Source organism: Bemisia tabaci, chromosome 1, assembly GCF_918797505.1.
Source record: "Bemisia tabaci chromosome 1, PGI_BMITA_v3".
Taxonomy (NCBI): Eukaryota; Metazoa; Arthropoda; class Insecta; order Hemiptera; family Aleyrodidae; genus Bemisia; species Bemisia tabaci.
The window spans coordinates 22,943,946-22,970,876 of record NC_092793.1 but is presented as its reverse complement, the minus strand read 5'-3'; the positions used below and the strand labels follow the sequence as shown (position 1 = coordinate 22,970,876).

Sequence of the window (26,931 nt, the reverse complement as noted above, 5' to 3'; positions counted from 1 at the left end):
TTTGACGTTTTTGACTGTTTACAGAGTTTCGCTCTTTTCCAGTAAGAGAGCAGCACGGTCAAATATTAAATAAAATACAAATTTTTAAACAATCTGACATCATTGTTACCGGCAGATTTCTGATCCGCCGCGTCCGCCGCCATTGCGCCATTTTGTATTCCGTTTGGTTGTGGTTGTGTAGCCACTCCTCGTCATTTTTATTAATAATTTTTAATTTCCTTTTAAAATTGTGTTGATCTCCTTATTATGGCCAGCAATCGTAAGTTATTAGCTTGTAATTCTCGCTCTCTTTCAGACACTGCACCACGTTCTTTGCTGACTATTGAGGATTATTTCTGGCACATGCCGATGGGCACTATGCTATTTTTAGGCCACATTGCTTCAATCTATGGGGCCACATTCTTCTCATTTACCTTTTGATTTGAGAAATTCACCTTTGTCGGATTAACTATTTATCTAAGACTCTCTTAGTTACGCTATGTTCATTTCCACACCATCCCATCAAACTTTTGAACAGTCGGTCAATCACTTGTGCACTTCCGATGCTCTATGATTTGCGCTCATTCACTCAGATGCTGCAAAGAAGTATTACATCACGAAAGTCTTTAGTAGAATTTTGAAGGAAGCAATCAGTGTTAAGTCCTACTGAACATTTTTCCTGCAAGTGACTGCAATAATAATGCCAGAGCCCATTTCTTTCGCCTCAGAAGAATATACTTGTCAGTGTGCGCCTAGGACATATCTCTGCTGATGAGTTAACTCACGCCATCTGTCCATGTTGCCATGCTTGAGACCGCATTTATTGGAAGAACAAAACAATCACTCAGCAACGCTGACAGATGGCGCGAATTAACTCTGCAACTGAGCTGTGTTCCAGGCGTGCGTTGACGAGTATAATCGTCAAATAAGACAAAGTGGTTCAAGGGATGAGGCTCTATCTGTCAACATCTGGACTGAAAGCTACAGTGTCTGCCCTACGTTACAGCATCAGTGGAGGCGAAGCTGACGATGCAGAAATAGTAATATTCTGCTCCTACTATAGCAGGACATGGAAGCAGTACCTAGTTGTTGAGCAACTTGCTCTTGAAATCACTCTCGCTTGAAGTGTCTTAATTTATTTTTATAGCTTTTTGAAGTGGCCCTGTAGCTCAGTGAAATTTTTGTTTCAGAATACGCCCCTCCTAATTATGGGAGTGCTCCGGGCGGTTACCCTGGCTATGGAGCGCAGCCAGGAGGCACATTCCCACCCGTAGGGTACCCTGGTTTTGGTGGTGCTATGCCACCCTCTTGGGGTCAGCAACCACCTCCTGCAGCCGGTGGCGGCGCTGCTGCTGGTGGCTATGGTGCCAATCCAGGTTGGTGACCGATAATCTTATTTTAACCTAGGTCTAAGTCCAGTTGTAATAATTACTCCAGGGTTATCCTTGTTGTTGTCTGAGCCAGAAGTGTATGTATAGACTTGTAATTTTTATACCCTTTTCTTTATAGTTAGAATTTTCAGAAGTAGGAATTGTCAGGGTTTCTACCTGCGGGAAAACCCCTGGAATGGAATTTTGAGGGAAAACCCAGAGAATTTGAGAAAGACTCTTAAATATTTGCTTTTTCAAATGGAAATTTTATCTTGGTATTTGAACACCATTAAGCCTGCTTTGTTCTCAGAATAGGATTGTGTAGTAGTGAAGTTAAACAAGAAATTCCAAATACAGGGGTAGTCTATTTAAGTTATTAGCTATCAAAACCTCGGAAGAGTGATAGTGCTACACCTCTGTGACAAATGAAGTTGGAAAGAGTTAGTTTATGCAATCAATCAGGGAAATCGTAGGGACTTTGGAAGTCGAAACACAGTAGGAACCCTGGATCCCTTCCAAAGTTTTGCTGGAGTTGGAGTATCAGTATAACAAATTATTTATAAGAAAATTAACTGACAGAAGTTTAGTGCAAGAGCCAGTAAAAAGCCAGGGTATTTGGATATGAAGAAATTATGAGCATCTTTTGCATGTTTCAGGGTATCAAGCTGGAGGTTATGGAGGCCAGCAAGCTAGTTTCCCAGGTCAAGGTGCGCCAAATCCTAATTACCCAGCGCAAGCCCCCAATTTCCAACAACCTCCTCCTGCCAGTGGAGGTTACGGTGGAGCAGCTGGTGGCGGCGGCCGTGGAGGCCCTCCACCCTCAGGTGGCTATGGCAGTAAAGGTACATACCTATTTTGTCCTTATTCATTCTTCTTCCATAATTGAAAAATTTCCTCATTCCAAGGTCCTATAACTCTCCCTAGAGGAAGAAAATAATTATTTTGAGGTACGCAGACTCGGTGGGCTGGCAGAGATGGGAATTACTTTTCAAACCACCCTGCTACCATCGATCATAAAGCTTGTAAGCTTCAGTCAGGATTCCCATAAAATTTCACCCAAAAATAGTCCTTGCACAAGGAGTTGCCAGAGAACGGAGAACTTCTAGTTAAGTTGCTGGTTATCGGAAGGATGTGATTGAAAACTAACTTATGTAAGTGATGGATTACTTCACTAATGTGTAGGTATGTGCCCATCATGGGCCTTCATGCCTTGCTTAAGAAATTTAAAATAATTCTAAAAAGTTTGAAGCATTCTACCTAATTTATTCCAAATCTTTCCTCAAGTAAACTAACTGTGTATCACAAGCCTTTTTCAAGATAACAATTAAAGTACCATGCAATATGAATTCATTGCTGAACATCTTGTTGTGTGAATTATTTTCTGCGTAAGATTTTGATTTGTGATAGTGTTGCCGTAAATTTCATTCATTATTATGCCTCAAAATAACAATTCCAGCTGAATTTCTGTAAATAACTACGTTTATTTAAGTCAACAGTCAGTAAATTGAACGAAGAAGTAAATTAAAACACTGCTCTCTCAAATCTATATGAATCTGACCTATGTCTTGGAGTAAATGTAGTCCAATTAATTATTTTTTTGTGTTAATTTTTTTTTTCTTGGGTTAGCCGGTCCTGGTGGCAATGACAGTTTCAATGGTTCAGGTGCTGGAGGCCGCGATTATGAGTGAGTCCCCTTTTTCTATTGCCTTTTCTCCTGGTGTTTTCATAAAGTCTAGTGGTTGGCTTTTTTTTATTTATTCATTTTTTTTATTTAAATTTTTTTGGGGGTCAATTTCTTTGAAGGTACAAATTACACCTAGTTCATTTCAAGTTGAAGTAAGGTTTCGCCTTGTTAGTAAATGAATGGGTCAAATAGCTAACATGATTCCAAGAAGATATGTCTGTAATCCAACAAGATACTTCAACATTCAGGACAGAGTTTAGAAGGTTTAATTTTTCAACCAATTTGGCATTCCATGTTGCAAGTGCCCAATTCAGCAGACAAAGGAGTTGGTATGCATTAGAAAAATAATGATTGGCTCTTAGATGAGCTCAGTTGGAATCCTGTTTTAGCAATAGCTCAGCGTCGTACTTGGGAAGACTTTTTCTGAGTATTTGATCATTATATACCAAGTATTTCTATTTTGTGACTGTATCTCATTCTCCTCACATGGTATGGTCTGAACTTCTCAGTGGTATTTGTAATTTTTCATGCACTTTCTGGATCAACTTCAATGAATAATTTATTCTACGCCCATCTAACAACAGAATTTTCTGCTTGTTGGAGCGACCTGAAAGTGTAAACCTACTAGTCTACGGATGGTTAGTGGTGCTAACAAAGTTGGTAACTATTCTCCTGGAAGAGTGGGGAACTGCAAAACTTTTTGAGAAAACTGAAAAATAAAAGGTCATAGGTAATTTTCCGGAACTACTCATCAAGTAAGGGAGCGTGTGCTTTGCTGAGCAATTTATTTTCTCAAGCAAACATTCCTTATTTTTATCATTTATATGAAAAAAAAAAAAGAAATATGTGTTCTTCTCTCGACAGTATTTTATGTCATCATGTTTTGAGTCTGGTTTTTCCACGTTTGGTAATTCTCTAGTTTAGCAGATGGACCATACCACAGGAATGGAGTTTAAATCAAAGTTTGTGTATCATTGAGACGTACATCTGGTTTCTTCTTGAATTTTTTTACTGGGATTGGTAGGCTCAATGGAACATGCTTTCCCATCAGTGCTTGAAGTCAACGTTACTTCATACAGCGTGGCATGCTCTGTAGAAATCTGAAAAATATTTGTGCACTAATTAACAACGTACAATTTTGAACCTCGCGGAAAAGTATACACCAATGTTTGAAATATAAAGATTAGGGTCACAACATTCAGCCTAACCTGTGCAGAACTTTTTACTTGTGAATTTTTAAAGGACCGAAGTCTGTTAAATGATGTTGCAATGATCAATAGAACATTCAGCTGTGTCAGGGTAAAAATGTTAGCAAACCTAGCTGAAGAAAATTCTTTCTGACTTCTTGTAAACGTGCTTACGAACATCAATGATAGGTATAGCCATCAAGTCAGCACGGGTAGCACTTCTAGCTTACATCACTATTACCATCATTTTATTTTTGCTTCGAAGCGCTCTCCACCAGCTCAACCCAGTTAACCTCTACCTCAAAGTTTCTCTATTTCTGACCAACCTCGTGAAAAAAGGCTCTCATGACTCTTAAAATTATTAAATAGTGCAATCTTTCCTTGAGGCAAATAACAGTGATCATAGTTCACTGGTTACTAATTAGGACTTACAAATTAATGCGTTCATTGCCAAGTTTAGGACAGACTGGGCTATTTCAAGAAAAATATAGCCCAAGATTTGACTACAAAATTAGCTTTCTCGGCTTCCTCTTGTGATATATATTTATATGTATCGCCATGTCCAGAACCAACTTAGAAATACAATACATTTTTTCGCAGATGTTCTCTAGTCTGTGCACTCAATGTCTCTTCTGGTGGAAACAGAAAAAGTTTATTTGATGTCAGTTCCATCAGTTCTTATTTGTTTTGAACATTTTACACGTTTATTAATTATTTAAGAGCTTTTTTTCTGGGGTCGGTTATACTTTAGTTGAAATCTCCCTGAGAAACAGAAGTTGCCTCAGTATGTGGCTATTATGCACCGCAAACAATAGTGTTAGTCTTTTTAGATCGGGAAATATTATTTTCAGATAATTAATGTCACTGCCTATTTTACTCAGTGACTGAATAGTGCGGTGAAATAAGTAGGTACTGCACTTTTAAATCCTTGGTCTTGGTATTTAAGTAATTATATGCAAGGGAACTAAATTGAAAATCTCCTCGGACTGGTGACCTTTTATTTCATCGCACAAAGTATTTAGAACTGGTCTTTTGCTTCACTGATTCTTCCTGGTATATTCTTAATTTTAATGAAAAAATTCCTGTTTTTCTACAAATGTTGTCTACAGGTGTTATTATTAAGTTTCATCCGAAATGAAGGTATTCTTAACTCACGACTTGACTAACACGGGACCGTGGTAAGAGTCCCCTCCTGTAACTGAATCATGATTCGTGCGAGGCTCGGTTGGTTTTGGAGGTGTTAATTAATAATAGCACAACCTCCATTTTATCCAGAATCTTAGTGGTCCTTATATCAAACTGCATCTCTGGGCATCTGCCTAGGTTAGCTCAACTATCGCGTAATGAATTGGTACTCATGTTATTGAGAGATCAAAGGTTCAGTTAATATTAAAAGATTGAGGAAGTGGTTTGAATTGAGTAAGTGCATAACACACAATACTAGATGAGTCAGAAGATTTTGATATAACTGATGGGTATTCAAGAATCTTTGGATCCTAGTTTTTAGTGTCCATCATCGTCCAACTACAGTGAGAATGGTAAACGAAATCAAGTCTTAAATCAATATTTTTTCATAATCAAGGTCCTGCGTAAAACTCGAAGCCTCAAGAACAATATTTTTTTTATTATGCAAGCTACAGCGTCAGATAGTAAAATTTGCTGAGGCTTTTTATGCTTCAGATAATGTTCATAAAATATTTTGAAAATCTTGGTTCAAATTTCAAAAGCTACTCTTAAAATGATACATTGAGCATCCGGTAAAAAGTACTTAACTCCGTTGAATTTTATACTACTTTGCCGTGAAGTATACTTCTTTAACTTTCAGACTTTTTTTTAATTGGAAATCTGAAACTTACGTTTAAATTTAGCAGGTACTCAAAGAACTTAGCTAGTTTTACCACGAGGTTCAACGATATTAAGAGGTGATAGGATCGAGCCTCACTACTGAAAGCCTGAAATCAATTCCCAATAATTTTTAACCCTGCCATCATCAACCATTCTTTTTTCCATTTATTGTTTTCCTATTTTGTAGTAGGTGAAATACGCCAATGCCTCAGTTGTGTAAAGACTACTCTTTTTGCTTCCCGGAAAAGACCCGGGGGGGGGGGGGGGGAGAGAGAAAAAAAGCAGAATTGAGGGGGCATAATTTTTTTTTTACTTGTCTTTTCTCTCAGTAAGTATTTGATGCTTTCTTTCTATTTTCCAGTCTCATGACAACCACCTATGGACCACTAAACAGAGTAAAAAATAACGAATCATAAAATATGTTTTAAATTTTATGCAGAACACGATTAGAACTTATGAAATCACACTCATTATTATTGAGAAAATAACTATTCATGACTGTTAATTCACACTCCTGCTCACAGAAATAATCGAGTTAAAGAGAGCACTAAACTAATTTTGGTTTATTTTACAATGTTACGTGTTGTTCGTCTAGTTTCCTCTATACTTACTACCTTCTTTAACAAGATTGAAGGTACCATGTATTAGAGGAATTAAGGGTGGACTCAAGCGTGAGTTATTTACTTAATGTATAGATTTATTCCAATGTCTAATTTGCCGTACATTGACAGCGTGAAAACGTTTTTTATAAGTTAATTTTGGAAGTTGTCGATGAGTTCAACAAGTTCTATGTGAAATTTTGAGCAAAATACATGTGCTAAATTCTTATGTTATTACTCTGTCTTAGTGGTCTATTAATTGAGTGGCAACTTGTTTTATTCCTCCAGTTCAGTGAAAAAATGAATCAGTATCTCTGTCTTTTTTTGCTAAGTTAGGTAGAAAGTAACTTCAAAGACTGATGGCTAGTGTATTTTGCACTTCTGTTCAGATCATTTATCATTTCCTGTTATAAAATGATTTGTCAAAATTGTTTGACATCACATACTACTGATTTTTGACTGATGAACTAACTGACTGACTGACTGACGGACTAATTAGAAGCAAAGTTTTCATCTTGAGGATGAAGTCTTGACTGCGGCATGGAATGAAGTTGCAAATTCTGTTCACTAATCTCTGGTATCTGAGCGTCTACTGATCCACGATTTTGATTGCTTCTGTTCTAGTAGCAGAGGCTCCAGGGGAGGTTTTAATAAAGGTAACTACATCGGTTATATCTGATGTATCATATTCATTCTTTTATGGTTATTATGGTTAACGTACTATGAACGCAAGTTGTTTTTGAACTTATCTCTCCCATTTCTGAGGGTCGTTTTATTCGTTCAAGATTAATCATTGACTTTCTGGGCAGAGTTTTATAGAAATGCACCAAGTTTGAATGGTGAAAAAGAAGTTTGAAGTTTAACCCTCCCCTTAAGGAGTTAAACCCAATGTCAAGGACAAGAACAAATATTTTATGTTTCAATATCCCCTCAGAGCTCGATTTTTTGATAAGAGAAAATTTATGACGAGTTGAATTTAAAACTACTCCGAACTTACTTTTTCTCCAAAATGCGGAAAATGCATTCCTGTAAAACTCAGCCCCTTCAATCCATCGATCCCTTTCTTAAGTTTTTTCCCTCCTACAGAACTAGTAATTGTTTTTCGCTTGAACGCAGTAACCAAAATTATGTTAAAGTAAGTAAGGAAGTAATGTTGCCAATGAATGCAATCACAAATGTTCAGTGAGTTGTCTCAAGTTACCTCATCTAATAGACCAAATCCTTCAGGAACAGAGATCTTTTCCTAAGCAATTTGCGTTCAATTTATTTCTCTTTATTTTACTTTATTTTTTACATCTTCTAACAAGAGTGTCTTACTCCTATCAATTTTTTTTTAAATCTTCCCTCTCAAACATCTCATAATTTTTTGAAGCCATTTTTAACAGCCCTTAATGCTGTCTACGTTCATGATCAGATCACATTATTGTTATCACTTCGTAAGAATAAACTTCATTTGGAAGAGAAGAAAAAAAATTGTAGTTACTTTTCACTCTCATACATTGGCAAGTGATGCTATAAGGTTTCACTGTAGCGATGTAGTAGACTCTCCTTTCTCTTACTTCTTTCCAAAAATGTGAAATCTGGTGTAGCTTTTCGCATTACTCTAGAAAACTACCTTTCAATTACTGGTGTATCAAGTAAATATTTTTGCTGATACAATGATTTATAACTGGATGTGGATTCCGAGGGATCCTTTAATGTCATCATATCTATTCGTAATTATTAGAGGGTACCAAGATGGATATTAGTCTAATCTTGTCATCGTGTTTTAAAAGGTAATCGCATTTTTGGTCATTCGCTCTATGGCAAGGATGTTCCAAGTTTCGCATGATAAGTTTATAACTTGTCAGAAGGACATATGTAAAGCCGCTTTCACAGCGCAGCCTTGTACTCTGAAATGCCCAATTGCCATTTTATACTTGTCAGGAGTACTTATCGAGAAAAAAAATTTTTACTCTAAGGTGAAGATAATTGGTGTATCATGTCATGATCCAGGCCTGTCTTTTTACATCTTATTCTTTATTTGTCAAACTTTTTGAAAGAGTATGTAGCTGTATGCTCTCTTAAATTAAGACTCGGGGTCAGTTATCCTAATTTTGGAAGAAATTAGGTCACAAAGGTTGAAAAGGGGTATGAAGCTCAATATTTACTGAATTGAAGACATTCTAAAATCGCAGCAATTCAAGCTCTCGAGAAAATTTACAGGGTGCCTAATGTATGAGGAAAGTACAAACACTCTGAAGAAGCACGGATTTTGAAGGGCTGTATGAATGTACAGGATGCATCCAGTCTTTCAACTAAAAGTACGGACATCTGAGATTTTTTGTGAACGAGCCTTGAAAGTGTGCAATTTTTAAACATAATTTATCACGTTAATCATGGTCCTGTAAAATCTCAGTTAGATTCTGCGACTTCTTCAGTTCATTCCGCCAGGATCTCCAAACTCGTTTTTCCTAACCTGGAATTCTTCATCTTTAGCGCAAATATTTCCTTGACAGAATGAAAAATGTGTCAGGGCAGGGAAAAGGCAATCAAGAAACTTAGAAACACGGATTTTAGGAAACCCTTGAAAAAAGAAACATCTTCGGAAGTACAGAAAAAGAAATGATAAAGCAAGGATATTAGATGATGACATACTAGTATACGTCTTAATAGAGAATGAAGTTTGGGTCGATATGTTTGCTCAGTGCGTTCCGCTGGCGTATATGCATTCAACCTATCTCTTCAGTCCTCACGAAATTTAGGAAGTTGGTTTACTGTGATGCAAGCACAATCCTGCTGTGGGATCATGAATGGTTTACGAATTTTCTCATGTAATTCATCTCTAATTCAGCCAGCTCCCTTGACAGCAGTCAGCAACTAGAGAAAAAATACCATTTTTGTCATCACTTATAAAATGTTTCACCAACTTCTCTGCGACTCCCAGTATGTCTGCTCTCAAGATTTACTGCACCATCCACACTTAAAACGATGGGAAATTTGAAGCTGTGTATCTAAAGTCTAAATGGTATTATCACCTGATATGTGATTTCCATGAGTACAAATACAGCATTCATCAAGGATTCACTGCTTTCACCAAATGCTCACGAAAATGGCTACGACATTCTGTGGATACTCGTATCAGTTACTTTTTGTCCGTGTTAGGTTTGTTCTCTGATTAAGTAGAAAAAGTGCTTGAAAGACTCACTAGAGTGGTTTTGCAGGACCCAAAGGAAATTCAAGAAAAGTTGATCAAATATTGGATGGGTCTTGACGAAGAAAATAGAGTAACTCAGTCGCGTCACATAGATCTCCAGTGTTTAATGAAAGCTGTCCATTTACGAAAGTAATTTTTACTAGGTACTGAGTATTTTGCTCCCTAGTTGACTAGTCCCATGGAGCGGTCGGTGTCTAGTACATGATTATCATCTGAATAAGTTAATGGCAACTTCAGGTTATAAGTTATTATCATGGTTAAAAACCTGCTGGAGATACAGCAGAACACTAGGTTTAAGGTGTGATCATTTATTGAAATCTGTATCAAAATTGAAAGAGATGGACAAATTCCAAGCAGGATTATACAATTTATAATTTAATCAGAAAAACGTATATGAGCTACCTAATTTACTTTTTCACACGTGGAATGTGAATTTTTGGATATCAAGCACCCTCTTTCTTATTGTCTGCTATCCCTTAAACTGACCTCATTTTCTCTCAGTCAACAAGCACTAAGTACTAATCTCAGGCATACACTGCGATTTCTACTGATGCTGATCTGTTATTAGATATTTCGGATGGCAGCTCATGTTTTTTCATCAATAGAATTTCAAGAGTATCTGAAGAGAAAAGAAGGCTTTTCCAAGGGTGCAGAATGTTTTTTGACTTTCCAACGCTGCACACCGTAAATGCACTTGGCTCTTTTCTTCATCTATTAAAGCTTGTTCATTAGCTTTTCGCACGACGAATAGCTAATTTACGCAAAATGCTATTGCCTCCAATAAGTGAAGACACTGTACTCCCCGCCTTCACGTTGTCCACAGTCCTTGCATTTTTCCAACAACTTATCTGTGCCTTGCTGAAGCAAGTGATTTCTGATCTCCGGGACTCAATTTACTTCTTAGAAATCACACTGGGTCTTGTTATATTCGCAAAGTGTGTATTTTAAGCACAAGCACACATAGTTACTCCTTTGATGATAGTTTTGAAAGAGTTATTTCAACGATATTTCTATCATCCTTTCCCGAAATAGAAGATCTTTTCAAGGAAAATGCGCCATTAGTTTTCAACAAACTTCCTCAATAAAATGCAGTAGACAAAAACCTCGTATGAAATACATACTCCAGAAACAAGATTAACTGCCGCATATCCTAGGACTTCAATCATTTCCAATACGGACACGGCTTAATTTTTTTTAAGCTGGTGTCATTATCCTCTTCTCAAGAAGCTTGAAACATGTTACAAAACTCACCTGATTTCAAGAACTCAATGTTTAAGAAATCTAAGGAAATAGTCCGGCACAATTATACCACGAAACACAATCGGATGACATTTTGATTTTATCTAATGCAGAAAAATAATTTAGTCCAGCCTAAAATAATATCATCTAACATAGGTGAAATCATTTTCAACCTTTTTACCTTTTTTTTTATTTTTTTATAGTACACAAAAAAAAAAAAATGATGGAATTTCAACTTTTTTTTTTTTTCTTGGAGGATGACAATACTTCCTCTCTACCCTAGGGGAGCGAGAAAGTAAAAAGCCTCTAGCATCCACAATATTTGGAAAGTGTAACTAACAGTTAACTCCCTCTAGGCAGTAGTCATATTTTGAGTGTTAAATGAATGTGGATTGTATTTTTCTTTCGACTCAAGTCCAGATCTAGATTGAAAGATTATGTTAGGAATTCCTGCTAATTTAGTTTGCCCAATTAATGTACACTATAAACTTCTTTCTATGGGGTTTCCGTCTTGCTTACACATATTTTATACATTTCCTACTACACCCAGAAAAACACATAGCTCCAATTATTGGATATTCCATTCACTTTCTGTCATTATTTTTTGAGGGTAAAGTCATGCCAGCAATTTTTGATGATATCAACTATGGTAGTTATGGCATTGAATTTTTGTAGTTTATGAATAGATCTTTTTTTTTATTAAGTAAGAATTTCTTTTATCTAGAAATCTCAGTATCTTCATTTCTCAATTGTATGCACAGCTCTCCGACACGTGTGTCTACACATGTGTTTTGGCTTACTTTTTCCCCCTCCTTTTTTTTTTTTTTTTTTTTTTTGTTTTACTGTATTTTTGTGTGAGGAACAAATCCCCTCCACTAGCCCTCTATTAAGTTGATAATTTTTAGTCGCCTTTCGTATCATCGTCTCAGCCATGAATCTTAATATCATCAGAGGGCTGCAGAAGGTCTCGTGTATTTTAAAATTTTTCTAGTGCAATATCAAATTGTGAAAGAGAAAAAGTCAATTGGAAGTAAATATCACATACATACCTTCCTTTAAAAATAAGGAAGAAGAAAACTTCTTTCTCTCAAATGTGCTGCAAGCAATGATAGTCAACAATAGAATTTTGCAATTGTTTAAATTACAGAGTTTGGTGATGAAAGGAAAGTTCTTTAGAATAGAGAATGCAATTACTCTTTGCTCTGCAGCCCTGCCGTTATTCTTTCTCCTTTGTCTTGTTTTCATTTATTTCAGATTTTAGTGAAAATTATGTGTTATTGCAGTACTAATTTTGGTCTTTTGTTTTGATAATAGGCGGGGATGATTATGGCGACCGCAACAGGAGCCGTGATCGAGACAGTGACCGAGGTGATCGTGATGGTGGTTTCAGAGGTGGCCGCGGTGGCGGTGGTGGCTTCAGAGGAGGTCGAGATGACTACGGTGGAGGCCGTGGCCGTGACTCATATGGTGATAGAGGTAGTGACTCATATGGCAGTCGTGGTGGTAGTGACAGATATGGTGACAAAGGTCGAGATGACAGGTAAGAGATGAACGGATGTTCACAATTTTTTTCCCAGAATGTGAGAATGAAGTTCTATTATCTATACTTTTAATTCCAAAAATTCTCTCAGAATTTCAAATTTTTTTATTTTTTGTTTTGTTAATTGCGCTGATACAGGGTGTCAGCAAGCTAACCAGTCATAGGAATACCTTACAATATCATCTAAGTTCAATTCTAGTCATGTAATTGAATGAAGGAAGTACATTTATTGCCATAATGTCATAACTGGACTACTTTTTGCAAGTGGGATCCATAATTTCTGACTCTTCCGTAAAAAATGTATGTACATAGGGTAACTAATGTCACATTTGTTGCTTCTATACTGATCGACAAACAGTAGTTCCTGAATAGGAAATGTAGTTCAGTTGATCAGCATTGAGCTTGCTCATAATAAAATAATCTTGATGAGAGATGACAGTGCGGCTCTTAACAAATGTTTCGGTGAAAGTCATCATTCTATTGATACAAATTTAAACGCTTTCAAATTTTATGGCTGGTAATAGAGTACGCATGACCTGTAAGTTACTATCTATTAAATTCCTGAAAATTTTGGAGGAAAATACTTAGGGGACTGAAAAAAGAAGATGCAGTTCCATTATTTTGCTGCACGCTTCTAATTTTTATTATAAACTGAAACCTTACAAAATGGGGCTAATTTTCATTTTCTGCTTTACTTCCCTAAAAGTTTTTCTATGCTAAAATAAGAGATTCTCCACAACAGGGAAAACACTAAAGAGTTATTTTATACTTTCAGAGAATTCTAGGATTTTCCTATCCAACTTGCATTTATGTTTAAAGTTCTTTCTTTCTGAATGGCCCTATCGCTGAATGATGTTTTCTCATCTTTGGCGTGGAAAATAGTAGGAATTGTTAAGCAGGAGAAATTATTTAGCATTGCCGCAGCACTGCTCCAGTCATCCATTCTTTATCTTAAATTTATTATTTTTTTCTGACAGGTACGGCGGTGGCCGAGAAGATCGGTATGGTGGAGGTGGCAGAGGCCGAGATGATGACCGTTATGGTGGCGGCAATGATGTGGATTCACGTGGTGGTGGCGGCGATCGCTTTGGTGGTGGTGGTCGTGGCCGAGGCGGTTATGACAGCCGAGGTGCTGTGGATTCATTCGGAGGCGGAGGAGGAGCCGGAGGTGATGAGTACATTGTTCAAGAGGATACGATCTTTGTATCTGGGATGCCAGCGGAAACATTGGAAGCTGATATTCAGTCTCACTTTGGAGCAATAGGAATCATTAAGGTATAAATCATCTTATATTTATGCAAGCATTTCTCCCTTTCATTACCTCTGCAAGATATATTTAATTACAGTCCTCATTTTCTTGAACCTCAGATTGCACCAAACGCCTATTTAAGCCCATCTGTCACTATGAGCTCCAGTAGTTCGTTGTGACCCAAATTTTGCTGTTTCTTTGATCAAATATTTAGTTGTCTTGATTTTTTCCACTTCACGTGCTAAGTACAAACAGTAAATTGATTCCAAAGTCAAGTGTCCACAAGTTTTCAGCAAATGCAGCAACCCAAGTTGCTTCCCTCTCCTCTGTGCTCGCTGTGGAAACCTCTAAAACGTCAAATATCATCACTCATTAAGAGCTCAGTTGTTTTTTAATGTCGAAATTTGTAAGAGTAAAGATACAGAAAATAGGAATGCTAGTTTGAAGTTTTTCCTCAAGGTTTCTGAAATTTTGTGTGCTGGAGGTTTTTGAAATTTTCCTCAGAAGTTTTCAATGTTCTTGATTTTATTAACTACTTAGAACTTTTTGACCAGAGTAAGAACTGTTGCCTCGTAAACATCTCAGAAACAACAAAATGTATATTATACTGCTTATGCTAACTAGATATGTAGTGATTTTTTTTAAATATAATGATCCTACCCTTGTGGACTCACCATGCTGACACCAAACGGAATTATTAAATCTTTATTTATGAACAAAAAGATAATCATATTGTAATTCTGTACCGTCAATCATTACATTTTCTCTGATTACAGAGTGACAAACGAACTGGTAAGCCGAAGATTTGGATGTACAAGGATAAAGAGACAGGGCGGCCAAAAGGAGAAGCAACCGTAACCTATGATGATGCACACACAGCCCAATCTGCTATCACCTGGTTCCATGGTAAGTACAGGAACTCAAAATCTTTTGAATTCAAACTTCGAACATTTTATTTTGATCTCTGAAAGTATGAGGCTGAAATCGAAGCTAAAAATTTGAATGTGCCCATCACATAGATGACCCCACCCCCCTCTTTTTTTGGAGAAATTTTCTTGATTATTCATCAACCTCATTTCTTCTTTCCTGAATTATTTAAAAATTTTCAAAGCATCAGAACCAAATTTAGTTTTAAGGAGTCGTTTTTTGGGCTTATTTCTGATCTAACATATCTCTTCTTCATTTCCTCCTGCAGGAGTGCCCTTACAAATATGCACTGCACAAACACATGATTTGTGCAATAAAGTGTTAATTATTTAAATTGTTTTTCAAGGCTTTGAAAGTGCCTGATGTTTTGGAAAGTGCTTAATTACTATCAATCGGAAGCTTCTCAGGTAAAAGAACGTATGAGGCTCACTCCAATTGTTTCTCTAAGTCCTGTGACATTTGAAGATTGTTCCTAATCTTAGGAACTATCTTTGGAAAGCAGGAATATGAAAATCAGAGACATCCGTGCTGGAAATCTATCTTGTTGATTATTCAGCCCCGTCAACTCTGAAACATTTGCGATAATATTATGCAATTTTTCGTAGCATTTGCAATGAAAACAATTCATTCAAATTCAACTTACTTTTTTACAATTGGGAGGAAAAATTCAGAGGAGATCCAGGAAAAACTCTATAGCAGAGCTTTCAGATAGGTTATGTAAAATTGTAGAATCGCATTGCACAATCCTAGCAGAATAATTGGAAGCCTCATTAAGCCCTCTTACCTAAGAAGTCCGCAATGGAGAACTTGCCGGTGTTTTAAAGTTGATTCATCTGTTTTTAAGTTGATACTACTAAAAGAACTAAACCCGAGGATACCCTTGGTTTATAAATTGAACAATTATTGGAGGAGAAACGACCAAATGGTCTAATCTGCTAAAATACATGGCATGTGTTTAAATGGGAAGTGCTCACAGATGATGTCACTTGACAGTGCATTTTCTCACTTTTAAATCTATCTCAATACTATTTCCCATCTTAAAAAATACTGCTATCATCTCTTTCAGCACTTTCAGATGAACCAATCAAAAATTTGCATGCAAATTCTCCATTGTTAGAGGTAAATTCGTGGTGTTCAGAATTAACACTCAAAATGATAAATGTAGATTGTTTGTGAAGACATTCTATTTACTAAGGAAATTACATCTCTCTTTAAAGAGAATTATAAAATCTGACTCCTACTGATGTTTCAGGAAGGTAACTGTGAGTTTAGGAAAAAATTGCGAAGAAAGTCTTGAATTGTGCTTGCGAAGCACATTCTTGAGTTAATATTCTTTAAGTTGCACAAACCTTGAATTATGTTTCCTCTCCTTTTTACTACTTCCGAATATATATTCCAATTTCTTCACTTAGATCCTGTGACATTTGAAGACGGTCTCTAGTCTTAGAAAGTGTCTTTGGAGAGCAGGAACATAAAGGTCAGAGACATCCGTGCCGGAAATCTATCTACTTGATTATTCAGCCCCGTCAACTCTGAAACATTCAATCAATTACTCAGTTTCTCTCTCAAGCGTGTTTCTCATAGAAGTCGCGATGCTCCCTTTATTAATACTGTTATTCTTTTTTTTCCTTCCTCAGACAAAGACTTCAAAGGTCAACGTGTCAAGGTTCAGATGGCAACCAAGAAAGATAACTGGATGGGTGGCCGAGGTGGTGGACGCGGAGGACGAGGAGGAGGTCGTGGCATGGGTGGCCCCCGTGACGGTGGACCCCCAGGAATGAGAGACCGTGAGGATCGTGATGACAGAGGTGACCGTGGCGATAGAGAAGATCGCGGCCGTGACAGGGAAGACCGTGGACCAAGAGGAGGTGACCGTGGTGGACGAGGTGGTGGCGGAGGTAAATTATCTCTTTCATTTCGTTTTCCCCTCTCTTCATTTCTTAATTGAAGCAGGCGATTTCTTCCTGCCACTCTTTCCCTAGTCCAAGTTTTCCTAGTCTTTCATTCAATGATTGATTTTCAGCCTTATTTTTTGTCTGTAATCATGTCTTATTTGGACATACTTGAATTGAAAGAAACTATCTTCATTGAGATACAGATGACCCTGTTATGCATGTACTTTGAAGGATCTCAGGGTTCAGGTCATTTAAGAATCAGTTTCTTTTGATTGCTATACAGTACTGTACATCCATTTTATCCAGGAGTGCTTAATTAGTACTATTTATGTGAGTGCACCCAAAAACCCCTCAAAGCGGTATCATACACTATGTGAGAAGTCTTTGATAAATGTCGTAATCGCTCTCAGAAAGGAAGCGTCCAAATAACCAGTTTATCTTACCTATCAAATCAATCAAAGATCGTGGACAGTATGTTGGCAGGGAAAATAGCAAGTCAGGCCAAGGCATGCAAGTTTTTAAATTTATTAAGTAATGTTACCAATCTGCTGATATAATAATACACTTGTTGCTTACCTTCCCTGGTTGATTTAATGTTTTAACTCCAATATTTGCTGTGTGCTTTAACATTCAACAATTCTTTGATGTCTTCCAGGTGGTTTTGGCGGACGAGAAGGCGACTGGAAATGCCCGAACGTAGATTGCTCAAATACTAACTTTGCCTGGAGACAACAGTGTAATCGATGCAACACCGATAAACCAGCTGGTGCAGGTGGAGCGCCCGGTGGAGGCGGTTATGGAGGTGGTGGTAAGCATCTAAACACAAGAATCATCACATTCATATCCCAGGATCTTTGCTATTAATTGGACTTCAAATCTCAATTATCTTTTTGTTATCATTCTGCCCCTCCTCTCCACTGATGTCTGTTTTTTATGGAAAGTGTGTCAATGATGCTCATTTCTAAGAGTATTTGCTATCTTGAGATTGGCTGATGATAATACTGTTTCTGAGCCACACTTGTCGCAAGACATTCATCTGATCCTAAAATTTCCCGAAAATAATTTAGATCACCAAATCTGAAAAAAATTATTATTGATTAGAGATCCTATGTCTTCTAAGTGAAGCTTATTTTATCAATTTTACTGAAGTGAAATGCTCAATGATGCCAACTTAGTATTTGCTACTCTTGATCGTGGCTGATGAAATTATTTATCTGAGGCATTTGTTCTTATACCCTTTATTAAGGATGTTTTTTTTTGAAGAGTTTCAATATCGAACCCTTTTCCTCTTCCATGATATCCTTTTTCACACAAATTGATCCGAAATAATTCTTGTGGTTAACGGAATTGGGAACAATGAGAAACAATAGTATGATTTTAGAATTTGCGCCATGATGTATTTTTTTGTTAAAGAGTATTTGCTATCTTGACATACTTGATGAAAACTATAATCTGAGCTGCAATTATTTAGTAAATTATATTATTGAGTCAACCTCTTCTAAATTGATTGCCGCATAAGACAAATTTTTTGCAAAGTCAAATTTTTGTGTGGTTCTGCCAAATTCCGATAAGGCCAATATTATCAATTTAGGTCTTAACTTGAGTTGCTAGTAAAACAGCATCTGCTCAACTTGATCAACATGTCCTGCTTTGGGGTTTTTTTTCTTGTATGTCCCAATTATCACAAGCTTAGGAGGGCACTCACAAATTTTGTCTGATATATTGAAAAACCTTTTGGAATGTTATCTAATGAATTTCAATGATGTCGTTGTTTTAGTATTTGCTACTCTTGACAGTGGCTGATGAAATTATTTAACTGAGATTTTCCTCAACATTCCATTTTAGAAATCCATACATCCAAATTCAGGGCTTGACCTCAGGAATTTCAATGATGTCATTGTTTTAAGTATTTGCTACTCTTGAAAGTGACTGATGATATCAGCAAACTGAGATTTTCACAAATGAGGCATGTTTAAAACCCATCTAATTATAAAAACAGGAAATCAATGAAGACTTAAGATTTAAACAAAGAATGTATAAGGATCATAAATCTCAAAAAGTATGTTAAACAGCCCAAAATTTAAATTTTATACCATATTAAGAAGGATGTGTAAAATGTGCTGGTGTGGTTGATTTTGTTGTTGATCTAGTGTTGCCTACTGTCAGTAAATTTTAGTTTTTCTAGTATTTTCTTTGATCCCTTGCTCTCTTTCTCACCTGAGTTTACATTTCCATTCCATCTTTTTTTTTGTCAACTGAGATGCCGCAGCACCGAATATTAACCTCATATCTTTGTTTCAGATCGTAGGGATGGTGGTGGTCGAGGACGTGGTGGTTTCGGCGGCCGAGGTGGATTCGACCGTGGTGGTCGCGGTGGTTTTGACCGAGGTGGTCGAGGCGGCGGTGGACCAATGAGAGGACGAGGTGGCGACCGAGATAGGAGTCGACCTTACTAGATGATCAAAGCCTACTTTTAAACTTCGTGTAATTACAAGTTTTAAGTAATTTTATATTCATGTTTGTGCAAATAATGACCAAGGTCTTTTCAATATGGAATTTGACTGTATCATGGGATGTGTTATGCACATTTTCTCAGACAGAGGAGTACTTCATCCGTTTCTCAAACCCGTTTAATAAGAACGAGTGTCCAGTTCTGAATATGAGCTAAGAATAGTCATACTTTACATTAATTTATCTCAATAATTTGTCTGTGTACCTCTTGCATTAGAAACAAAAACGAACACCAAACAGACCCATCATGTCTTTCTTTTTAGGATTGTCAGATCTTTGGTCAATCAGAGTGAATTCGTTAAATTACACCAATGAAAAGCATAATGCTTCAAAAAAATGAAATGAAGTATTTCTCTTTCTGGGGCGGTTAAATTCCTATGAGTTTTCCCAGAAACCCTAGAGTTGAGGGCTAAAATTTTCTTCCGTTTTTTGTCTTATCTTTATCAAGTAGGAGGTTTTTACAGCATTAACTTGTCCAATAACGTCAAATTCAAAATTATATACTGGTGTCACCTTTTACATCTTGCTTTCTTCCCTGTAATTTTACCAGTATTGTGAGAAATATGCTGTGTGGTTCTGGAGTTCTTTATTTAGGTGTAAAGAAAATTCATACGCCAGAACAGGGAGAAAATCAAAAGTCAATTTTGATGTCATCGCAGAACCTAAAAATACTTTGATCTCGCCAACCTCTGATGGTCTATTTTTATTTTCTTTGCTGCCCCTCTCCGGGCCATCTGTTTTTCTCAGGAACTTTACTAACACTAAAAAAGTAGAACATGGTAGATAGAAGTCTATTGTAAAATTTTACACTGAAGAAAATAATTCCAAGTGATTGACAAAATAATCGGAATATTTTTTTAGACTAGTGCAGGTTATACAATTTGCAGAGCTTGTCTCCGAGGTGTTCCAATTTTTAGAATGGTATTTTATTTTACCTAATCCTATCATACCTTTTTGTAATAGTTTCTTTTATGAATGAATCACTAGACTGGAATATCCGTTTATTCCATTTTCAGTTTAATTCCAATTCAACTTTGTAAATAGCCTCTTGTAATTTTAATTGTCTAGTGTTCTTTGTGTTAATGTCACAATGTTTTTGTAATTAAACTGAAGTACCAACCAAAGCAAAGTGGTTTTCCTCTCAAAATCGTCATCATCTATTGTCTTTAAATCTTCTTACCCGCATATGAAGTCTCCTTACCTTTTAATGGCGCCCTTTTCAGAGCAATCTTTTGATCCTGCCCTTATGGCACATATGCAAGTTTTTCGGCTCATTTTGAATTTTCAACCAAAAATGTTCTTAAATATGTCTAATCTTCAAACAAAAACTTGAATAATCGACAGCTTAATTTGCTTTGAAACATATTTGATTGGAGAAGAGGATTAAAAAGAAAAGTTGAGATGCTAAAAAAAATGCTTAACATCTCAATGTAGTGAGGATAAATGGATTGCATTTTGCAAAAAGGAACCAGAAGCATTGCAATGATGCTAAGATTGTGCATTTTCATCCTTTGCAATAAAATTACATAAATCTTGAAAAAATATGAAATTTACATGGTAATTTTTGTCTTAAATTTACAGTTTTGAGCGAGAAAGATAGAAACTGCGAATGGATAATCAGGGTTTTCTTCCAAGTCGCAAGAAGTTGCACAATCTTTGCTACACTGTAATGCCCCTGGTTTCTTCTTGCAAAATGCAATCCAAATTCACTGCCAAGGTCAGATTAAGTAAAAGTTACACAGTCAAAGAAAATATGGCTGAATAAATTTGGCAAAACCTTAGTGAACTGATCTCACGCTTTTGCTTAGAGAGAGTAAAAATCACTGATCACTTACAGTTCAAATGATTTCAGTCTGATCCGGTAATCAACGCAGATGACTAATCTGAAGAAGGGAAAGAACTGTAATAAAAATTTTGCATCTTGCCTCTGAAAAGTCACCATCGGCGTATTACATGAACAATTCAGAGTTTAACAATCATGCAAGAAATAAGAAGAGGTATCCCACTTAAGAGATTCATTAGGGAGAGGGTACTCATAAAGTATCAAATTAAAAAAGAATTAAATGATTTTATTTACCACTCAAAATTTGTAAGTACAGTTTGACTTGATGAAAAGGGTGAAGACATAGTATTAAAATTTTAACAAAAAGTAAAATGCATATTATTTAAATGGAGAGAAACTACAGCATACCTTCACCCAGTAGGGAGTTCTGAGACTTGGGATTTAGTTCGTTTAGTAACCGCTAAATTGTATCAAAAAATAAAATGGTCAAAGAACTATCTGTAAGAAAAATTTTTAAAGAAAAAGAAAGAAAAAAAACAAAATAAAATTAAATAAATGAAAAATTATGAAATTCAACTAAAATATAGGATATAACTTATATAGTATTTAAAATAGGAGGACGAGGAAAATACAATGATTGAAATCAAGAGAAAAAGATGTTGAATACAATAGTGCTTCGCAGCTAGTTTTCATTTTCTTTTTCATATCAGTCTTTCTTTTTCCTTGATTGCTCCTCCTGAAAACAAAATAAAAGGTGATGTTAAATTTAGAGCAATCACTGAAGTAGTATATTACTAAAAACCCTGTTATCAGAGGGAATCCACAAGAATGACTAGTTATTGATAGGGCATGCATAATAAATTATGATGGGAGCAGAATGTGCTCGAAAAAGATTTTGTGATAAATTTCATTGGAAGGCCAATGAAAATAGAGAGGAGGCAAAGAGACGTGGGAGGTGATAGAAATAATTGAAAGTATGCATTACTTACATAATTTGTAATTAAATCCTGACCAAAAAATTAGTCAGAAGAACAAAGTACAGGATATGCGATTAGAGAGGCTGCAGATATGGTATGTAGTATGATCAAAATAAGAATGACCTTAGCAGATTTGCAATGAAAAAGACTTTGTGGACATACAAGGTACCGCGAATTCTTTGTAGTAGAAATTTGTGGAAGTCTCAGCATCCAAATATCCTAATTTCAGTAAAGGGGAAATAGTACGATTTAAGCCAAAAAGTTAGAGCCCCCCCTTCTTCCTTTTTTGTTGATAAGTTCCTTCCATCTGAGCTGGGCTTGCACTGTACTGATTAATGACAGAAATAATCAGCTAATCAAAAAATATACATAATAAATATTTTCCAAGGATATGAAATATCTACAGAGCTTCTGACAGATGAAAAAGCAACAAAAAAATAGCTTTAGAATACCCCCTAAAGAATTTCAAAAGAAAATCTAGAATTTTTTCTTCTCTCTCTAGTTTCCTTAAACTCACCAGTTATAGATGGCCAAAACGAAAGCTTCAGAGATTCTAATTAGATGGAAAAAAACTGAAATCCTTGAGAATAATGTAAAAATCAATAGTAATGATTTTTTCTTTGTAAAATGCATATTGACAGAAAAATGATGCGATTTTTTTTCAATCACATACCTTTGAGGATTTTCTCCCTCTAAAATTCTGTGAACAACCAAGAATATTAATAATGTAGGTTGCAAGGCAACTTACTTTTTGCGAAAGAATAACCATCAAGCGGCGGAAGATTCCAATGAAATCGATGAACAAGTCTATGGAGTGAGTGACAAAGTCTTTGTCTCCCGCTAGACGTTTCTCAATGATTAATTGAGTGTCATAAAGGACAAATCCACACATGATGAGGAGACCCAGATAAAGGTATGCCTGCAAAAGAAAAAAAATTGGAATTATAAGATGACGTGCCGGTATCTGCAATGAGACAGTGATTTAGCCACGATTTGAAAGAATGAATCATCTATTATGTACTTGCAGCAGTATGTTTTGATAAAATACAACTCAAAGTTAAAGCCAGCAGCTGAAAATTTATTTCGATAAAAAAATCACTAAAATTTTCAGGTAACAACGTTTAGTTTTTTTCTGAGTAGATAATACAGTATGGCAGGAAGTCTGCAACGCCGCAAACGGATATACGCATTTCTGCAGTTTCACCATCAATTTGAGGAGCTAAAGTAAAATCATATCAGACAAAAAAATAGATATCATGAAGTGAAAACAAGAGGAAACCGCATTCCGAAGGACGTATATAATTTGTCGCTGGAGTTTTCAAAGTGACACCAGTTGGCATGGAATGATCCTGATTGGATTTTGGGGAAGGCTTGGAAATTTCTACATCCCTGCATTTATATGTAATATTGAATTGAAAAAACTAAGCCCCTTCTGTCCTTCCTTCTCAAATATGAATTAAAACGCATCTGATACTTTCAAGCAAGGCAGAAAAAATATGAATTTTTCGATACCTATTGATTACGAAACATAATTGTCTTGCAGAACTCATCTTTAAGTAAAACCCAATGACGGCTTTTCTAATAACAGATTTTTTTTTTTTTTTAAATTTTACTGCAGATTGGACTCTGTGGCACTCTTTACACTTTTTGACAGAAGAGGAAAATTTTACCTGGAAGATGAGCTGAGAGCCTAAGAAGATGTTGGCAAGAGAAAGGACGATGAGACTAGCCAGCATGGTCATCAATGTTCCACCAAGGTAGAGCCACTGTCCACGCCGGGCAGTTAATGCAGCGGCTGAGAAGCATCCGAACAGAACAGCTGTTCCGATGAAAGAGGTCATAACAATCTGTGGGTTGATTTGAACGACGATCTCCAGCAGTGGCCCCATACCCATTCCTGTCATCAAAAAGAATACCTAGCTTACAAAGTTTTTCAAGGTAAAGCCTTGGTTAGCTGAAGAGTACCTTCAAAATTTTATTCTATCCATAAAAATTTATGAACTGAGAAAAACGACCGGAAGAATGCTTCTTATAAGACCAAATACTTTCTCAATTTACACAAATAAAGTACACTTCGACATAAATTAATTGAAAGTCTTGGACTTTCTTTGGGAAATTGAAAGAACTGCAACTTTTTATACTGCATGGCAACAACACAGTGGACTTGTTTTACTCACTGTGCAAAAGACCGCAGTGCATGACAACTTGCTTTCAAACCACTTTTTTTCTCTTTTTTTAAAACCTACCAATTTTCAAACAGCCCTAAACAGCTAATCCTACGCATGATCTCCCTGGCTCCTTTAAACCCAGCAACAGATAAACTTTGCCTGAAACCATCACACTCAGGTCAACTGGCCAGGAATCAAACCTGGGACCTCCTGATCAGAAGGGCACCACTACAACCCTTCATACGACAGGAGACGGACTGTGGGTTGATGGTTCCAATACATGAAAATACAAAAATAAACTCTTGGGAGGCAAACGATTCTAGCATTGACTGATACAGTAATCCTTTGAGTGTAACATAGGGAGATTAAATAAGAGAACTCAATGGGTCGTTTTACAAAGTCAGTGTTGTTCTACTGCAAGCGGTTACAAACAACATGATTCTAATTTAAACCTACTTTGCTCAAAATCTCTGACTTAAAATTGTCAAAGAAGAATTCTGAAGCTATGATTTAAATTATAAACACACACTCAAACTTCACACAAGATAAGTTACCTGAAAAGAATGCTATGCCCAAAAGGAGACCAATACGCAAGTTTCTGTTTTTGTCATTGTCTGGAATACACAAGAGTGTAAGCAAGAGACCCGTTGTGGCAAGGACTGTGAGGAAACTGGCCGAGAGGATTTCAGTAAACATGTGAACATAGGCTCCAGCAGCAGCCACAATCAGTGACAGAGACAAGCATGCATAGACATTCTTCAGATGATCTCGCACTGGTTCATCCCTGAAAAAAACAATAGCCAGAAGGATGTTAAAATATGTAAAAGAGGAAATAAGAAAATGCTTATTTTAAATGAAAGAAGTTTAAAAGAGTATGATCAACCCTCATTATGGCTCAGAGGTGCTTATTCTAAGGTTCAGGCGTCAAATTACTATGCGGCACTTTGTATGCATCATTTTTAAGTAAGTGCAAGCTGTAAGGTTTTGAAGTTGGATGTGAACTGACTTAGACCTTAGGGCAAGATGTAAAGCTTGCATCCTTTTTTTCACAGTAGTGAAGCTTTATTTCTTGAACTGCCAATGAAAGCTAATATGCAAGTCAAGGCCAATTACCGTTTCCAAAAAGCCCAATCTAGATGTACATCCCATTAAATTAGTGAATTATCTCCAAATAAGTACTTATATACTTCCAAAAACTGAACACCATCGAAATAAAATTGCAACCTTGGACAATCCCACCCCTGGAGCCATCAAAAGATGAAGAAATGCATCCTACACATATTTACAAAAACTTTAAACTTAATTGACTAAGGTTGAAATCATAACTTTTGCTGGACTTAACTGAAACTAGAACAACTCGGATGGCAGGATGTAAATGGCACTGTAAGAAACTCGATAAGGGGAATTTGGCTTGTTCGCCACTTTACAATATACATTCACCTCTTAATGTTAGGCATACATACATGATGAGTTTTTCCAACAAGCAAGTTTGCATGTAGTGGACAACATTAAGCAGGAAAGAACCGAGTCACATCAGTCAATAACAAATTTGGTTGGATAATTCATTTTTTTACAGTTGAAGGGCAACGTAAATCTTCTTGAAAATTTCAGGAGATTTCCTGTACGGCAAAAAGCAAATTCCCTGAGATTTTTAGAAAAAACCTGAACAATTGTTCTTTCAAATAAAAACTAAATTGTTCCATGAAATTTGACAATGGCTGATGTTACTTGGTTTCTTTCTGCTTAATGCAGTCCAAGTAGAGTTTCTTGTAGGACTGAGTTGGAAACCAGATCAGATTCAAGGTAAAGCAGTGCCTGTGATTCCAGTCTAAGTACCCTGTACTCTATTTCAAGAAGAGATGACCAAGAGAATTTGGGTGGAAGGAAACTTTCTAACTACGCATAGTACAAGCAGATTAAGGTGGATTCAATGCTGATGTTTCCGATAGCCATGCTTTATCGCCTAAATATGGCATTTGGCCTTACTTCCATCTTCTATAAATAAACAACTGAAAGATTAGAGTAGATGCATAAAGAGAGGCATCATTTCCCAAACTGGATCCAGCAATAATGTACATATCGCATGACAAGCAGAAAAAACCACCCTGTGTTTGTTCAGTTACACCACAAAAGAACAACATGCATCGCTGCAATGAAGCTAGTGGAAACGTTAGAAAGAGCTTGCTGAGACCAATAGAAATGCATATTTTTGTATTGAACAAGCTACACTAATCCCATTATCGGCGATTTTACTTCTTATATTGCCGGACCAGCAATCAACTAGAGATAAAAGATAAGACATCATGACTTGTTATTGACAAAATTCAAGAATTTGATAATGAAGGTCACCATTAGACTCCATTGAGTACATGAAGCCTTATTGTCATATAGGCAATTAGGTAAAATACTGGTGACGTGGGGTGAAATATTGCAGAAAGAGAAGCAGAAATCGTGGATAACTGCAATAGAAGTTAATATTAAATGTTTGTTGTAAGTATGTAGCTACGGGAGAAAAACTTAATGGGTCAACATACAGCGTCCGGGTGAACGAGTTGAGGAAAGATTCCACCGTCGGAGGCATTTTGAACACCAACTAAACGATTATAACACAAACAAAAACGATTATCGAAACTAATATAATTCAAATGAAAAGAATATTCCCGCACGAGCAAATTATTACAGCACCAAAACTGCTTGAATTAATAGAAAATATTTCGCAAATTCAGGACTCTTTCTCACAACCACTGACTCAGACGTACGTAATACAATGATTTATCAAAAC

At 36.4% G+C, this 26,931-nt stretch overlaps 2 protein-coding genes across 4 annotated transcripts; one reads left to right on the top strand and one right to left on the bottom strand.

Moving 5' to 3' along the window:
- Positions 1-119: 119 nt before the first annotated feature.
- On the top strand, positions 120-21,551 carry LOC109041109 (uncharacterized). Of its 3 annotated transcripts, none has more exons than XM_019057286.2 (11): positions 120-259; positions 1,170-1,355; positions 2,006-2,191; positions 2,976-3,033; positions 7,289-7,320; positions 12,414-12,639; positions 13,617-13,914; positions 14,665-14,794; positions 16,453-16,713; positions 17,366-17,518; positions 19,012-21,551. In XM_019057286.2, the coding sequence occupies exons 1-11, from the start codon at positions 247-249 to the stop codon at positions 19,164-19,166; spliced, it is 1,698 nt and encodes a 565-aa protein (XP_018912831.2). In that variant the 5' UTR covers positions 120-246; the 3' UTR covers positions 19,167-21,551. The 3 variants fall into 3 exon arrangements, with proteins under 3 accessions (XP_018912831.2, XP_018912832.2, XP_018912833.2); XM_019057287.2 differs by having other exon boundaries at positions 121-259; positions 7,292-7,320; XM_019057288.2 differs by lacking the exons at positions 120-259; positions 7,289-7,320.
- On the bottom strand, positions 21,270-26,929 carry BI-1 (Bax Inhibitor-1). Its single transcript, XM_019057289.2, has 5 exons — positions 26,684-26,929; positions 24,704-24,933; positions 23,652-23,878; positions 22,730-22,900; positions 21,270-21,740 (listed from the first exon to the last, which is right to left on the bottom strand). Exons 1-5 carry the CDS (start codon positions 26,728-26,730, stop codon positions 21,711-21,713), a joined length of 705 nt encoding a protein of 234 aa, XP_018912834.1. The 5' UTR covers positions 26,731-26,929; the 3' UTR covers positions 21,270-21,710.
- Positions 26,930-26,931: the final 2 nt, after the last annotated feature.

Coding starts and splice junctions, on each gene's coding strand:
- LOC109041109 (XM_019057286.2), top strand. Junction 12,640..13,616: donor GACAAAGGTCGAGATGACAG/GTAAGAGATGAA, acceptor TTTTTCTGACAG/GTACGGCGGTGGCCGAGAAG. Junction 13,915..14,664: donor GAGCAATAGGAATCATTAAG/GTATAAATCATC, acceptor CTCTGATTACAG/AGTGACAAACGAACTGGTAA.
- BI-1 (XM_019057289.2), bottom strand. CDS start 26,730: ATGCCTCCGACGGTGGAATCTTTCCTCAACTCGTTCACCCGGACGCT. Junction 24,934..26,683: donor AACTCGTTCACCCGGACGCT/GTATGTTGACCC, acceptor TGTTTTTTTCAG/GGATGAACCAGTGCGAGATC. Junction 23,879..24,703: donor GGGCATAGCATTCTTTTCAG/GTAACTTATCTT, acceptor TTTTGATGACAG/GAATGGGTATGGGGCCACTG.